The sequence below is a fragment of the Pteronotus mesoamericanus genome, unplaced genomic scaffold, assembly GCF_021234165.1.
Source record: "Pteronotus mesoamericanus isolate MK-2021 breed Mesoamerican mustached bat unplaced genomic scaffold, CSHL_Meso_final contig_502, whole genome shotgun sequence".
NCBI lineage: Eukaryota > Metazoa > Chordata > Mammalia > Chiroptera > Mormoopidae > Pteronotus > Pteronotus mesoamericanus.
In genome coordinates this window covers 7,360,933-7,375,054 of record NW_026555187.1, presented here as the reverse complement: position 1 = coordinate 7,375,054, position 14,122 = coordinate 7,360,933, and the positions used below count along the sequence as shown (strand labels likewise).

General features: G+C 47.0%; 1 protein-coding gene across 1 annotated transcript in view; it reads right to left on the bottom strand.

Moving 5' to 3' along the window:
• The window catches only part of DOCK5 (dedicator of cytokinesis 5), a 186,354-nt gene that overhangs the window by 44,117 nt on the left and 128,115 nt on the right, over positions 1-14,122 (bottom strand). Inside the window, exons 26-28 of the mRNA XM_054578985.1 lie at positions 12,810-12,946; positions 8,107-8,202; positions 3,081-3,179 (exon numbers count right to left, since the gene is read on the bottom strand). Of these exons, the coding sequence (XP_054434960.1) occupies positions 3,081-3,179; positions 8,107-8,202; positions 12,810-12,946 (332 nt within the window). The remainder of the gene's footprint in view (positions 1-3,080; positions 3,180-8,106; positions 8,203-12,809; positions 12,947-14,122) is intronic.

The window sequence follows — 14,122 nt, the reverse complement described above, 5'->3', positions numbered from 1 at the left end:
TGTGATTTGATTTTTATACCATACACTCTGATGAGGAACACAGGATGAAAAACTGCCCACATTTTACAAATGATAAAACTGAGACTGTGAAATATTAAGTAACTTGCTTAAGGTTGTAGAACTGAGGAAGCAGAAGAGCTGGGAAAAGAACTTGGGGTTCTGAACCCTACATTTAAAGCCAAGTGTTGTCTGAAAGGATCCACTGCACTTACACAAACTCCCCAACAATCGTGAGAAAACTGACTGAAATACTTCAAGTGACTGAATCCGGTTCTCCTCTATTATTGTTAGAACAGAACCCAAATGCTATAAATAAGCAGCAGAGTCAGAAGGTAACCATGTATAGTCTGGGAGAAGGTGCTAAATGGTCCTTAAAAGAAATTACCGCAGTGGATCACGCCGACTGTAGTAACTAAGAAGTAAGTCTAGCATCGGCAAAACAGCGAGGGCACCCAGCAGGGCGCTGCGAGCAAAAAGGCAGGCAGGGCAACCGCACTACAAATCAAAGCTAAAACTTTACAACGTGTTTCTACTTATTAAAAGTAGCCTAACTTTTAAATAAGGTTTGGGGGATAAAAAAGCAATTTTCACAGCTATCATGTGATTTGGTTTTTATACCATACACTCTGATGAGGAACACAGGATGAAAAACTGCCCACATTCTACAAAAGTCAGAGGGCTAGTTACCGGAACCAAGTGCAGTGACCCCTGAACTTGGTTAAAAGCTGGTTAAATTTAGACATTTTCCACTCGGATTCCTGAAATGGCAATCCTGTGCAATTTCTCTAGCATGGAACAACACAGCTCCATCTTATGAATGACATCACGTAGCGGAAAGGGCCCGGTACTCGCGGGCAGGAGGCCTGGGCTCTGTCTCTCGCTGCGTTCCTGCGAGATGGGGTCACAGGGTGAACTTCCTGCCCTTCCGATGCCAGGTGGCAGGGGACAGGAGCCGCTCCAGCCCTAGGACCTGTGCCGCCCCTGAATCTTCCTTTTAGTTCAATGGAGAGTCAAACGTTACTATCCTCAATTTCAAAATCAGAGACGTATTTCATTCATGTCTTTTAAAATATTTCATCATGTTTGAAGTGTTCCCGCTAATGTATTCATTCTTCTGTTAACCCTTTTCTCTCAATTCAGCCAGAAGTCAAGGTTTATGGAGCAAGGATTAAATTTAGATGCCAGTTATTCACTTCAGACACCGACTCTACATTGAACTCCTGGTAATTTAAGTTCATTGTAAACAGTACTGGCATAATAGGGGCAATTCACGGACAATCCCCCATTTTATCTATCGCTTCCCAAAGTCTGTCAAGTGGCTTATTGAGAAGCGGCAGGCGGGCGTGAAGGCCAACACACTGAGAGGCGAAGGATCTAGCTGTCCAGGTAGTCCTGCGGCTGAAGCCTGTAATTCCCCCGAGGAGATAAGAATCATCTTAGTTAATAGTAGAGGGGGAAGAGCTCACCATTGTTCTGGAAAACATGAATTAAAACCTGTTTTTCACTTACGTAATGGAGCCAAATTGTCAAAAGTTTGGAGTTAGTACCACTTCAATATTCTACCTGACTTGTGAAGGAAATTTGGAAAAAAACCTATTTTTATATTAATTTTATCTTACATTTTAATAGTAATAAGGTTACTATTATAAATAGCTAGTGTTCATAGGCATTAACTACATGCCAAGCACAAGCGAGTCATTTTCTATGCATTATTTCAATCGATACTCACATTAACCCTCAAGAAAAGGACGATCTTACAGATGAGAAAACTGAGCTTTGGAGAGGTTAAACAGGTTGCCCAAAATTTCACAGAAGGAAGAGGGAGAGCCGGAACCCATTCCCAGATCTGGGTGGTCTAAAGCCTGTGTTCCTAAACCCACTACACCACCTGCCTATGCAGGGGAAACAACACTGCCCCAAGTCTCCCTCTCTCCCCTCCTCTCCTCTCTGCCTAATTCCCTTGTCGGCCCCGCCCCCCCACCCCTTACCTCTGCCGGCCCAGTCTCGCAGGCACACCTGCGCGCCCTCTGCAGCACACCTACACATCACTATGGGTTCCTTGCCATGCTGCCTGCCAGGACACGGCCCAAGTGCAGTCCCAAGTAGGCCCCCAGATTAGGCCACATGGTCCAATACAGCGTTTGGAGAGTTCGTTACTGGACCGGCTGCTACCACTAACACTAGGCAGTTTCCCTCCAATCCTTGCGTGCTGTGCTTCTCCACCATGGGGCCTCACCAAAGGAGGGGGATTGGCAGGGAAGGAGCTGGAGGTCCTCAATGCGCTGGCCACAGGCTATCAGTGGGACAGAGGCAGAAAGCAGAAAATCTGGAGCACAGCAGACTGAATATGCACGGATTATGGGAAGTTATCGAGGGCAAAGGCTAGTGCCACGGGACATCAAATTGCTGACCCAGATCTGTGTCCAGCCGACTCCTCAGCAGAGTAAGATGACACCATCAGGGACACTTTAACAGCCGCTAAAACTGCCCTGAAGGAAGAACCCTGAGGAGCAGCCACCGACCCGGCTTAGTCGCTCAGGCAACCTCGGCTTGTGTGCCAAAGAGCAACTGAGGACAATTTTCGTGTTTAAAATGAGAATAGAATATTTCAACTGAAGATACAAGGGTTGCCAGGGGTAGGTGTTACCTCTTCTTGTTTCCGTTTCCAGGAAATACTATAACTGATGACTTCAACCACATCTTAGGAGACCTTGCACATCTCTGCCTCTGAAAGTCCTAGCCTCCTAGCCACGGCGTGAGTGACTGCTGTCCCTGAAGACAAGGCACTATCCTCTTTTGAGAGCAAAGAAAGATCTCTCAAATGTTTCTAAATAAGGGCTCTCTCTAAATCCAAGACGTTCAGAGGTTCAGTGAGGACCCTTTGGTATACAAATTATACTCTTCAGATCTGATTCCAGGGAGAAAGAACCGATAATTTCCTTTCCTCCCTCACTGCGGACCACCACACGGCGCTGGAGGTGGGTGTGAGAGACCCGGGGCCCCGGATGCTCAGTTTTGGTTACTCTTCTTGCTGAACCTAAGAGTTCTCAGGGTTATAGGCCTCGATGAAGACAACTTACAGTGATGTCTTGTTTGGTCTTGAAAGTGCTGATGTAGTGGCTGTAGTGGCTGTCGTCCATCTGTCGCAGGATGGCGATCATGCACGCCACAAAACTGCCCTGGAGAGGAGAAAGAACACGCAAATCCCCACTCCTGAGGCCAGCTGCCAGAACAAGACCTGGGCACACGGAACATGGACTTTGGGTTGCCCACCTAATCTCCTACGCAGGGACCACACCAAACTGGAAGCATGAGGCATGCCAAGGTCCTAAGGGCACGCACCCTGCTGTTTCTGCCCCAAAGGACCTCCTTCTGACTCTGAGTTAAGGCACATGGAGGGCTTTCCTTGCCCCTCACCCCTTCACTGAGCAGCTAAGATCCATGCGGTCCTGTAGGTCAAGGGACCCTGACGTCAGCCCCCAGCTCGACTGCTGGCGAAGCTCTGACAACTGTGCCCTCGAGCTTCCGTTGAGACAGCGCTGCAGGACAGAAGTCCAGAGAGCAACGTCTGGATAGTTAGATTATTTAAACAGGTATGAGTCTGCAGGAAGGCAAGGAGGACAAAGAAAGGAAGTAGAACAGAGAGCGGAGGAACAGAGGAGGGCAGGTATGAGAGTTCCCTGGCGGGACGTCTCAGTGTCCCTTCTCCAGCTCTGGAGGCCGGTGGCCAGGTATTCCCAGTGCGTGGGACACGTGTGACTGTGCATCTGGTTTGAGGAAAGGGACTGAATAATTAGATGGTCAATCGTTCTATTTTTGAGGTCAGAAATGACATAGTCAACGAGCTTCCTCCTTGTCCAAATGTATTTGAATTATAACCTTCCAGCCAGAGGGCGAGTATCTGGAGGCAAATATCCCCCTCTCTGTGCATGATCATGGAAACAACACCGATTCAACCGTGCCGGGCACGGAGCAGCTGAAGACGCCGCTGCTCTTGGGAGGGGGCGGTGTCTCCTAGACACAAAAACAGCGAGTCCTTTCACGGGCACCCCTCCCCCGTGCGTGTCTGTCTGAGTCCCTTGCTTGAAAAAGTTTGTTTTTCTCATTATAGCACAATGTGCATTCATTGTACTAAGGCTTCTGGTACATATTGCAACCTAGCATAGAGCTTCCCTCCCATCCATGTCTAATGGTGTTCGTTTCCCCAGGCTTTTGCCTAGTCTGGGTATTAAAGTTTTATTTAATCTGACTTTTGTTTAGTTTGCATTTCCTGCTTTGAATGACACATTCTGTCCATATACTTGTCAGCCAGGCCATTATTTGTTCATATTCTTTACCCATTTTTAATTAAAATGTCTTTTTTGGTGGCTTGCAACAGCTCTTTGAATATTAAAGCTTTTAGCCACCTGTCAGATATTTTACAAATAATTTTTACAGTTTGGTGCTTGAAGTTTAATTTGCTGATATATATTTTTCACATATAAGGGGTTTAGTTTTTTTACCTAGTAAAATCTATTGCTTCTTTTATAGAATCATTTCAATTTTTAAAAAATCATATATCCCTTTTCTCTTAAAAACAGGCATATATTAATTTATATCTTCTTTTAGCTGCCTTAGAATTTTTTTAAAAACATTAAACCCTTCATTCTATCTGGAATTCATTCTTGTGGGCATAACATGAAATAAGAGTCAAGCAAATTTTTCCACATTATTCATATATTTCCCAAATAATGTTTATTAAAAACATTCACTTTCCTGATAGAAAGGTAAAATTGTTCATGAAATCTTAAGCCCCTTTTTAAATTCCCTCAATTCTGCTCTGCCAATACATACACTCTGTTGCGGTGCCTAACGCCGCTTTAATTATTGTAGCCTTATCACGTGTTCAGATGTGGCGGCCAAGCCCTGCCCTGCTACTCCCATGGGCCATGCATTTTCTTAAAAAAGATTTTATTTATTCATTTTTAGGGAAAGTGGAAGGGAGGGAGAAAGAGAGAGAAACGTCAGTGTGAGCGAGATACATTGATCCATTGCTTGTCCCCAACTGGGGACCTGGCCGCAGCCCAGGCTTGTGCCCTGACCGGGAACCAACCTTTCCGTTCACAGGCCGGGGCTCAACCAGCTCAGCCGTACCAGCCAGGGCTGGCTGTTCATTTCTGTGTTACTTCTATTTACTTTTACTCTCCTATTTTTGTGACTACATTAAACGGAATTTTTTCCAAGCTCTAAATAGCTATTTTTGTAATATAGAAATGCCACTGAATAATATTTATTTATTTTGAAACCAGTAAATTTAGTAAATTATTCATCAGTTATTAAAATTTCAGTTAACTCTCTTGGGTTCCGTAGATATGGCAGTCATTTCAGCTAAAAATAATTTTTTTTTCCTTTTTCAGATTTATAGAGTATTTTTTTTTTGTCTTATTATATTGGACAGAATTTACAGGAGAATCTTGATTCTCCTTTTTTATGAGCATCAAGTAATATGTTGCCTGGTAACAGCATGTTAAAAACTCCTCCTGTTCTTAGTTTGGAACAGATATTATATCTATCACATGTATTTGGCATCTGTGGAGTCAGGAAACTTCTTTCCTTTTATTGAAGTGATATGTTTTATTAATGGATCCTTTAATATTTAACTATTCTTGACACCTGTTTAAACTACATTAAGCCATATATATAGTTATGAAAATGATATATACATAGTGTATATGTGCCTATGTATGTAGAATATATAGTGTATGTGTATAATGTATAGTTTGTGTACATGCATATCATATATAGTGTATGTGTATAATACATACAGTGTGTGTGTGTACGTGCATATGTAATATATACAGAGTGTGTATGTGTGTACGTGCATACGTAATATATACAGAGTGTGTATGTGTGTATTTCTCTTTGTGACTGTCTCTCTGCCTCTGTGTGCCTTTCCCTCGCTTTTCCCCTCTGATGTTTATCTTTCTCAAGCGTTCGCACTGGGCCCCTGGCGTCTGCATCCCTCCCTGTCTCAGCCGTGTCCCACTCGTCACCTTGTTTTAACAGACACACAGCAGCCGTTCTGCCAGTTCTGCCTTCACATCCTCACCCTGCTCTTCAAACACACTGAGCCAACGCTCTTGAGTTAAACAAGATAAGATAATGGATGACTTATCTCCTAAAAGAAGCTGAACAGACAGATTTAAACTCAGACATATTTTCTGCATCATTATCTGTATCAATATACGCTTTCCTAAATAATATAGTTACCAATCTGCCTTTCTTTCTCTATTTTTTATACACATGGCAGAAATGGCTTGGCAACAGCAATGAAAGCGTATCTAGCCAGTATTGATGCCTTCATCATAAGACCTGAATCCTCTTATAATAAGTTTTGGATCACCCTGAGTTTTGATCTAGCAGAAAGGCAAGGTTTTGCTTGCAATCATTTCTCTAGATTCCTATTTGGATCACCTCCGTCAGCCACATGTGCATCTTATGAGGGACTCAGGATTTCTGCCTTGTCACTGCCTCTGGCGGGAAGGCCCTTCCTCACACACCTGCACAGCCCGCCAGCACCTTCTTGAAACCTTTGTCCAAATTCTACCCTCTCGGGGGAGCCATCCTTAACCACCTTGTTTAAAGGTATAATTCTCCCACCCTGACTTCCCTTATCCTGCTCATTGTGTTCTCCACAGCGCGTACGCCCTAACACGAGGTACTTTATCTTTGGTCATTGCTATCGCTGGAACGCAAGCTTTGCTCAAGTCCTGGTTTCTGTCGGGTCTGTCCCCTGATGTGTCTCCAGTGTCCAGGACGGCACCTGGCTTACAGCAGCTCCTTAACACATGCTGAATAAATAAATGGTTTTTTGGGATAGCAAAATAAATGGCAATTTGGGAGAGCTTTCTTACTATGTCCTCTAATTAAAATCTAGTTGTTTCTTTTAATATCACAAGTAAAAGATGCCGCATTTCAGTGATGACGCAACCTGGCTTTCAGTAGTTACCCGCGGTCTCGCAGACACAGCGGATGGAGAATGAGGCCAGGGCAACTCAGGTGCTCCTAAAAGATGCTCATTAGAAGTTCCACAAAATGTTTGTTTTTCTTTTGAAGCAAGCGCACTGGATGATGCCACAGGGCACCAACTAAACTTCTCAGACCTCCTCCCACAGCACCCACAGGACACCGCTGGGAACAGAGCCTGGTACCAGCTGCTTGGGGTGCAGGCTGGGTGACAACGCATACTCGCTCTGCAGCCGGGCTGGCTGCCCGAGCCCAGACCCCAGCTCGACCCTCCGGTCGGTATGGGACCTCAGCAGACCGCTTAGCCACTCTGGGCATGTTTCCTCATTAGAAAAATGGAGCTAATGAGAAAACTTCCTAACAGGACAGAGGCAACCTTCAACGAAATCTGAAGTGCTTTAAACAGTTCCTGGCACACAGAAGTAATCAGCTAATGGCTACTACCATCAGCGTCACCGCCACTGGAAGTACCAGCACTATTACTATTATCAGCCTAACGAGGTGGATCCAGACAAAGCAAAACGTGCATAAATTGAGATTTAGAACTAAATTAGTTGAGATAATAGAGGAAATGCTGAATGCAGCTACCAGAACCCTTCCTCTTCTGCTCAGCGAGACTCCTATTTTCCTTGAATCAAATATTAAATGCTTAGCATTTGAGGTATCAGTCGACCTAGGGTGCCTGCGTGCCTCAATGGGCCCCTGCTTTAGTGTCTTATGGGAGGCTTTGGTTTGACAGTCCACGTGAGCAAGACTCCTCAAGAACGGGTCCGCATGCCTCCTACTTAGGGAATCCAGCATAACGCTTCCCCGGGGACCTCCCTGCTCTTCTGGATCGTCTTCCCTCAAGAGAAAGTCAGTGTCAGAATTAAGATCTGCTCTCAGTGATAACCAAGGGTCACCTATTACAGGAGCTTGGAAAGTTCTAGATTCCATTCCTCTCCCAGGGAGACGTGCAGTGCAGTGTGCAGACAGGTGCACACTGGACTGGGAGGGGCCCGTGGGAATCTGGTCTCAAGACTCTGGTCCCGAGCGCCCCCCGAGATGGGCAGATGGGACCCTGAGAAGCAGCAGCGGCGGGTCCCCTGGAGGGTTACTCACAATGTGGGGAGACTGTCGGCTCATCCCGATGACGGTCCGATTGATCCTCCTCAGCAGCCGCTGCATGATCAGCTGTATGTGGGGCACGGTGGGGCCCTGCAGGGGACACAGGGTTGAGACCACTCCTGACTCAGCTTCACCTCTTCCGGAAGCCTGGGATGCCATAAATCGCATTCTGCCTCTTCCCTACCAGGCAGTCATTTATCCAAAAGGGATTAACGGATTCACAGAATAACAGGTAATACTGTGACTAAGGTGAAATAATCCGGTCTAACATTTAAAAGGTGAGCACTGGGACGCAGGGGAGGAATGCGGCCTGATCCCCCAGGCCGCCCAGGTTCGCGGACAGCTCCCTGCGGCCCCTGGCGCGCCCCCGTTCGGAGGGGCGCCTGTTCTGCCGATTCTGAGCAGGCCAGGGTGCCCGGGACAATAGGCACATGCACAGGAAGTGAAAGGCAGTAATACAAAGTTCCTGCCTCCTTCTGTGTAACAACAACAACAAACAAACAAACAAAACAAACCCAAAACAAACCCAGAAATTCAAGTCAAGGAGATGGTTATGAACTGAGTGATTATACTCAAAATTCTTCTGTTGAAACCCTGACCCCTACAGTGACGCGACTGGACACGGGCCTTTGGGGGCAAGGCCCCGGTCCGGTGGGTTAGCGCCCATGTCAGAAGTGCCCCTGGAGGGCTCGCCTGTTCGCTCGCCCTATTCACGGGCACGGAGGGAAGGCCACGCGCGGACTGAGCCCCTGCACTCAGGGAGGAGCCCTCACTAGGGACCCGGCCATCCTGGCCCCTTGGCCTCGGGCCTCCAGCCTCCAGGGCTCAAATGATCCACGTTATGTAAGACACCCAGGCTACTGTACAGTGGGTGCCCAGATAACATGGTTGCATTGCAAGGTTGATGAGATGTCATGGAAACTTCTCTCGTTTCTCTCAACCAGCCCCTGGTAAATTGTCATTATATGTGGTTTTACTTAGAGTCCCAGAGCCTATCAATGATGTTAGGCGAGGACTGGCTGGTTTTTAACATTTTTTAATTCATTGGGTTGATATTAGTTAATTTTATAGGTTTCATGTGTACCATTCCATAGTACATCACCTGTATATTGTATTATGTGTTCACCACCCACGGTCAAGTCTCCTTCCATCACCACTGACCCCCCCTTTACTGTCTCCTACCTCCCCAGAGACCCCCTTCCCACTGGTCATCATCATACTGTTGTCTGTGTCTATGAGTTTTGTTTTTTTTTTTTGCTTAATTCCCTCACCTTTTCCACTCAGCCCCCCTTCCTCTCTGACAGCTGTCAGTCTGTTTTCTGTTCCTGTGAGTCTTTTTCTATTTTGTTTGTTTCTTCATTTGTTCATTAGATTCCACATGTAAGTGAGATCACGTGATATTTGTCCTTGACCAGCTGGCTTATTTCACTTAGATAATGTTCTCCATGTTCTCCACGCTGTTGCAAAAGGTGAGATTTCCTTCTCTCTCACCGCTGGGTAGTGTTCCGCTGTGTAAATGCACCACAGCGCTTTTATCCACTCACCTACTGATGGGCACTTAGGCTGTCCCAGATCTTGGCTGTTGTAAATAATCCTGCAATGAACATAAGGGTGCATATATTCTTTTGAATCAGTATTTTGGGTTTCTTCTGATATAGTCCAGAAGCGGAATTGCTGGGTCATAAGGCAGTTCCATTTTTAACTTTCTGAGGTATCTCCACACTTCTCTCCACAGCGGCTGCACCGGTCTGCATTCCCACCAACAGTGCACAAGGTTCTCCTTTTTCCATGTGCTGGCCGACTGATTTATTGATGACAGACATTCTGAGAGGTGTGAGATTTTATCTCATTGTGGTTTTAATTTGCATTTCTCTGATCATTAGTGACGCTGAGCATCTTTTCGTAGGTCCCTGGGCCCTCTGTGTGTCCTCTTTGGAGAAGTGTCTGTTCGGGTCCTTGGCCCCCGTTTTAATTGGGCTGTCTGGGCTGGCAGCCTAACAGACTAACAGGGATTTAATGGTTTGACTCTGTCACGCATGACTTTCACAATTATTTAACTTTGTTGAGCTTCAATGCCTCATAGTGTTTATTTTTTTATTTTTCCTTCTCCCCCCCCCCCCCTTTTTTTTTTTTTTGGTGATTTGGTGTTACATTCATTCACTTTCAACTTATCAATATGCAACTTGACTTTTCAAAGCCTTTCTCCATTCTTGCTTCATAACAGATATTTTCAAACTCCTGGTTAATATTTCAAATAACTAAATCAATGCTTCAAATAACTAAATCCCTCCTTCCTTGCTTTCTATTACTTATTTACTTGCTTCCCATGTCTCTGAATGGAAGTGACTCCTAAGACCCACCTCTGCTGGGGATGCTACTCTCACCTCCCACGACCCAGCAGTGCCGCCTGCAGACCTGACTAGGTGAGTAAGTCACGGAAGGGCCTCGGGTGCCGGCACGAAAAGGAAGTGGGCACCCTCGGAGCCCTCAAGAGATCCGCTCAGCTGCAGGAGAGTGGGGACGGGGTATAAGTGAGCAAACACCAGCTCCCACAGGGAGGCCGCCTCCACGAGGGCGGGCGCTCGCCTCTCTCGTTCGCTGCTGTATCCTTGGATCTGTCAGTGCCCGGAGCCTGGGGGCTGTTCTCTAAGTGTCTGTGCACTGAGTTCATAACTGTAGGTATGAACAGATAATCTCCTTAAAAGCAACATAGGGAGGAGGGATGAAGGGAACTAGGCGGGGAGTTTGGGCGGACTGCACCAGGAGCAACTTCTTGGAGGTGTTTATTGCAGAGCTGGACTTTGAAGAATAAGAACAATTAGGAGATAAAGCTTTGGGAACAGAGGGGGGATCATGGGCCATAAAAAAGGCATAGGAATGAGTGTCACTAATTAGAGCCTAGAATTAACTGAGAAGATGAGAGACTACAGGAAAGGAAGATGCATGAACTTAGAACGTACATTTTAAAACGCTTATGGTGGGGAAAAAAACAACAACATACCATCACTGCCAACAAAAAAGTTACTGGACTTGCTCCTTTCACAGAGCTTCAAGGCCCATAATTTTGAATGCCTCTGCTCATTAGAGGGAACATTATCAGGAAGACAAAAATAAATTTTTAAGCCAATTCAATCTCCCAGCACAGGACGTAAATACATTCAAGTCATTTCTGAAGAGTCATTCTGTGCAGTGAGAAGGTGGACAGCGATACTACGTATTTGTTAAAGAACAGGCTCAGGAGCAGAGGAAACCCACCAAGTGATCTGGAAAAATGCCTACATCACACTGAAAGGGAAAACGAGGCCCCATAAGGTCTGTCTAAGGATAAGGAGCTGCGGGGCGGTAGTACTGGGGCTACCTGATTCCTATGCTCCAAGTTAATTCAGCACCTCGCACACACACATGCTTCATAGGACATTGCAGCCCGGACTGAACCAGAGGGCCCAGTACACTGTTGTCAGCGTTAGCGCGCTCTGAGCTTCGTTTCAGCATTTTAATTACTGGGTCATAAGAGTTACTTTTAAAAAATGATATTGTCGTTGTGACAGGAGGGATCACATTTATTTAATTGTTCGAAGTCCTTGGTTAAGAATCAAATCCCCAATCACAAAATTCCTTGGGGAAAATTTATTCAATTTCATAATGTGGTTTCTAACAACACATGTAAGTAAAAAAAAAAGAAAAGAAAGAAAAAGGGAGGCTGACCTGTATTAGGAAAAATTAAATAGTACAATTGGTAAGGTGGGCTCCCGGGCTTGGGGAGGGGAAGGGACAGGCAGGAGGGAGCAGCGGTGTCCCCCCACCCCCATCACTTCTGTGAGGCCTTAACGACCAGAAACGCAGACACGCCCATGTGATGACCAGCAGGTGAGCTGGGCTATGGACGAGCTGGGCGGACCTTGAAAGGTGAACTGAGGAGTCGCCTATGGGAAGAGGGACAGGGTTCTTCCTGTCCCTCAGGAGAACTGAATGGGAAGACATCGCAGGAGACTGGGCCTGGGCAAAACCAGCACTGCTTCCCCGGCTGATGGGGTCGTCAGTGCCACGTGGCCACTGGGGCAGGAGGGGCAGGGTCTGTGCCCCACGGACACATTCTGCACCGCTCTCCCGCCTGCTGAGCGGAGGCCACGCCTGGGCCTGAGGGCGGTGCTGGCCCTGCCCTCGGACACGGTGACGCCAGGCAGACTTGGTCCGCGGGTGTTGGGGTGCAGGTGTCTGGCTCACACTGACGAGGCCAGATAAGAAAAAATACTTTCCGCCGGGCTCTGCAGGATCAGTGTCAGAGACCATTAAAGTGAGACCTTCTAAGCAGCTCAGGAATATCTAGTGGGGTTGTCAAGTATCAGAGGTAAAAGAGGGCCCAGGTTCCAGCGTAAAAAGAAAAGGTCTGAGCAGGGCTCTGGCTCTGAGGGGGCTCCCCGGGATGGCGGAGATGAAGAGGCAGGGGACGGAGGCTGGGCCCGGGCCCGGGCCCGGCCCGGCCCCGGCAGCGGGCGGGCCTGTCGGGACCGAGGCCGGCAGAGCAGCCCTAGAAGGGGAGGCTGTCTGACCGTCTCTGGAAAGGGCACAGCCTGCCCCAGCACCCAGATTCTCAGTGGCCAGGGCCAAGCCCCAAGACCAGGAAGGCCAGGGCTGACTCCCGCCCTGAGCCCCAGGAGCGTGTGCGTGCAGTGTGCATCGGCGACATGCCAACTCACCACGTCTTTCCTGTCCAGCACTTCCAGGATGTCACTTAGCAGCTGCGAGCTTGCCTCGTGGTCTGGCTTGGTGGAGTTGTCGTCCAACTGGCCGCTGAGCTGGTCTATCAGCAGGGGCAGGAGCACGTCCCTGCACTCTGAGAAGGGAGAGGAGGTGGCTTGCTGGCTGGGGGTACCCCCACACCCTCGGCTGTTCTGCAGCCCCCCGCTCTGACGCACGCAGGGTGGGCCTCCCTCCCGGACCACCGGAGTTTAGGCATGAACTTCAGCCCTGCCACCCAATTATTAAAACTAAAAAAATTATACTCAACGTAGGTAACTGCAGCAATATGTTTAAAGTACGTAAACATTTAAAACAATGCCAACTTGATAACTGAAAGTGAAGTTATATGAAACTAATAAATCAAGCAAGTTATACAGTTAAAAAAAAAATAGGGTTTTGATAGAAACAGACTCACAGATAGGACAGACGGATGGTTGCCAGAAGGGAGGGAGACAGGGAACTGGGTAAAAAAGGCGAAGGGACTGAGAAGTACAGAAAGGCAGTTACAGGATGGGCCCGGATGTCAAGTACAGCACAGGGACTACAGTAAGTGTGAGAGGGGCCAGGCGGGCACAGAGGGGAAACGTCGGTGCATTTGTAAAGTACACGACTGACTGTCTGACCACCGTGCTGTCCGCCTGAAACGGACACAAAATAGTAGTGAATGTAAACTGTGACTGAAAAAAACTTAAAAAGGGAAAATGTAAAAAAGTTTATTTTGAAATTTTTTACCTAATGGAGAAAATTTACTCTACAATTCTTATAAATGCCTAGCTTCACTCGTCAACTTTAATGTGTTTCCCCCAACGCCCTGTCCCCGTTTTCGCAGGCACGTGGACCTCACAGAGGAAAGCCTGTTCTTCCTTTTGGGATCTTCACGGTTATAAAACATCACTATGATGAGTCCAGGCATTCTGGACACTCACAGAAATGACTGCTAAGAGTGAGAACACTTCCTCTAAATGGACCCAATCGGTGGACGCCGCTCTAGTGCACCAACACCTGCCCCTCCTGGCTCGTTTACCCGCTCTGCACCCTCAGAGGAAGAGATGATCATGGGTATTAAGATGTTTAGTAATATTACACGTTCCACTTCAGAGCACTCACTAGCTTTTTATACTACTTCCAACTGGGTCCTTGCAACAGTTAGAATCTCTACGCACACATTCATAGGGTTAGAAAATATCAGAGTCAAAGAGGCTTCTCATTTGTTCTGGTTCAAGTCCTTCCTGCCAGAGAAACTGAAGCCAGATTTGGAGAAGGTCATCAT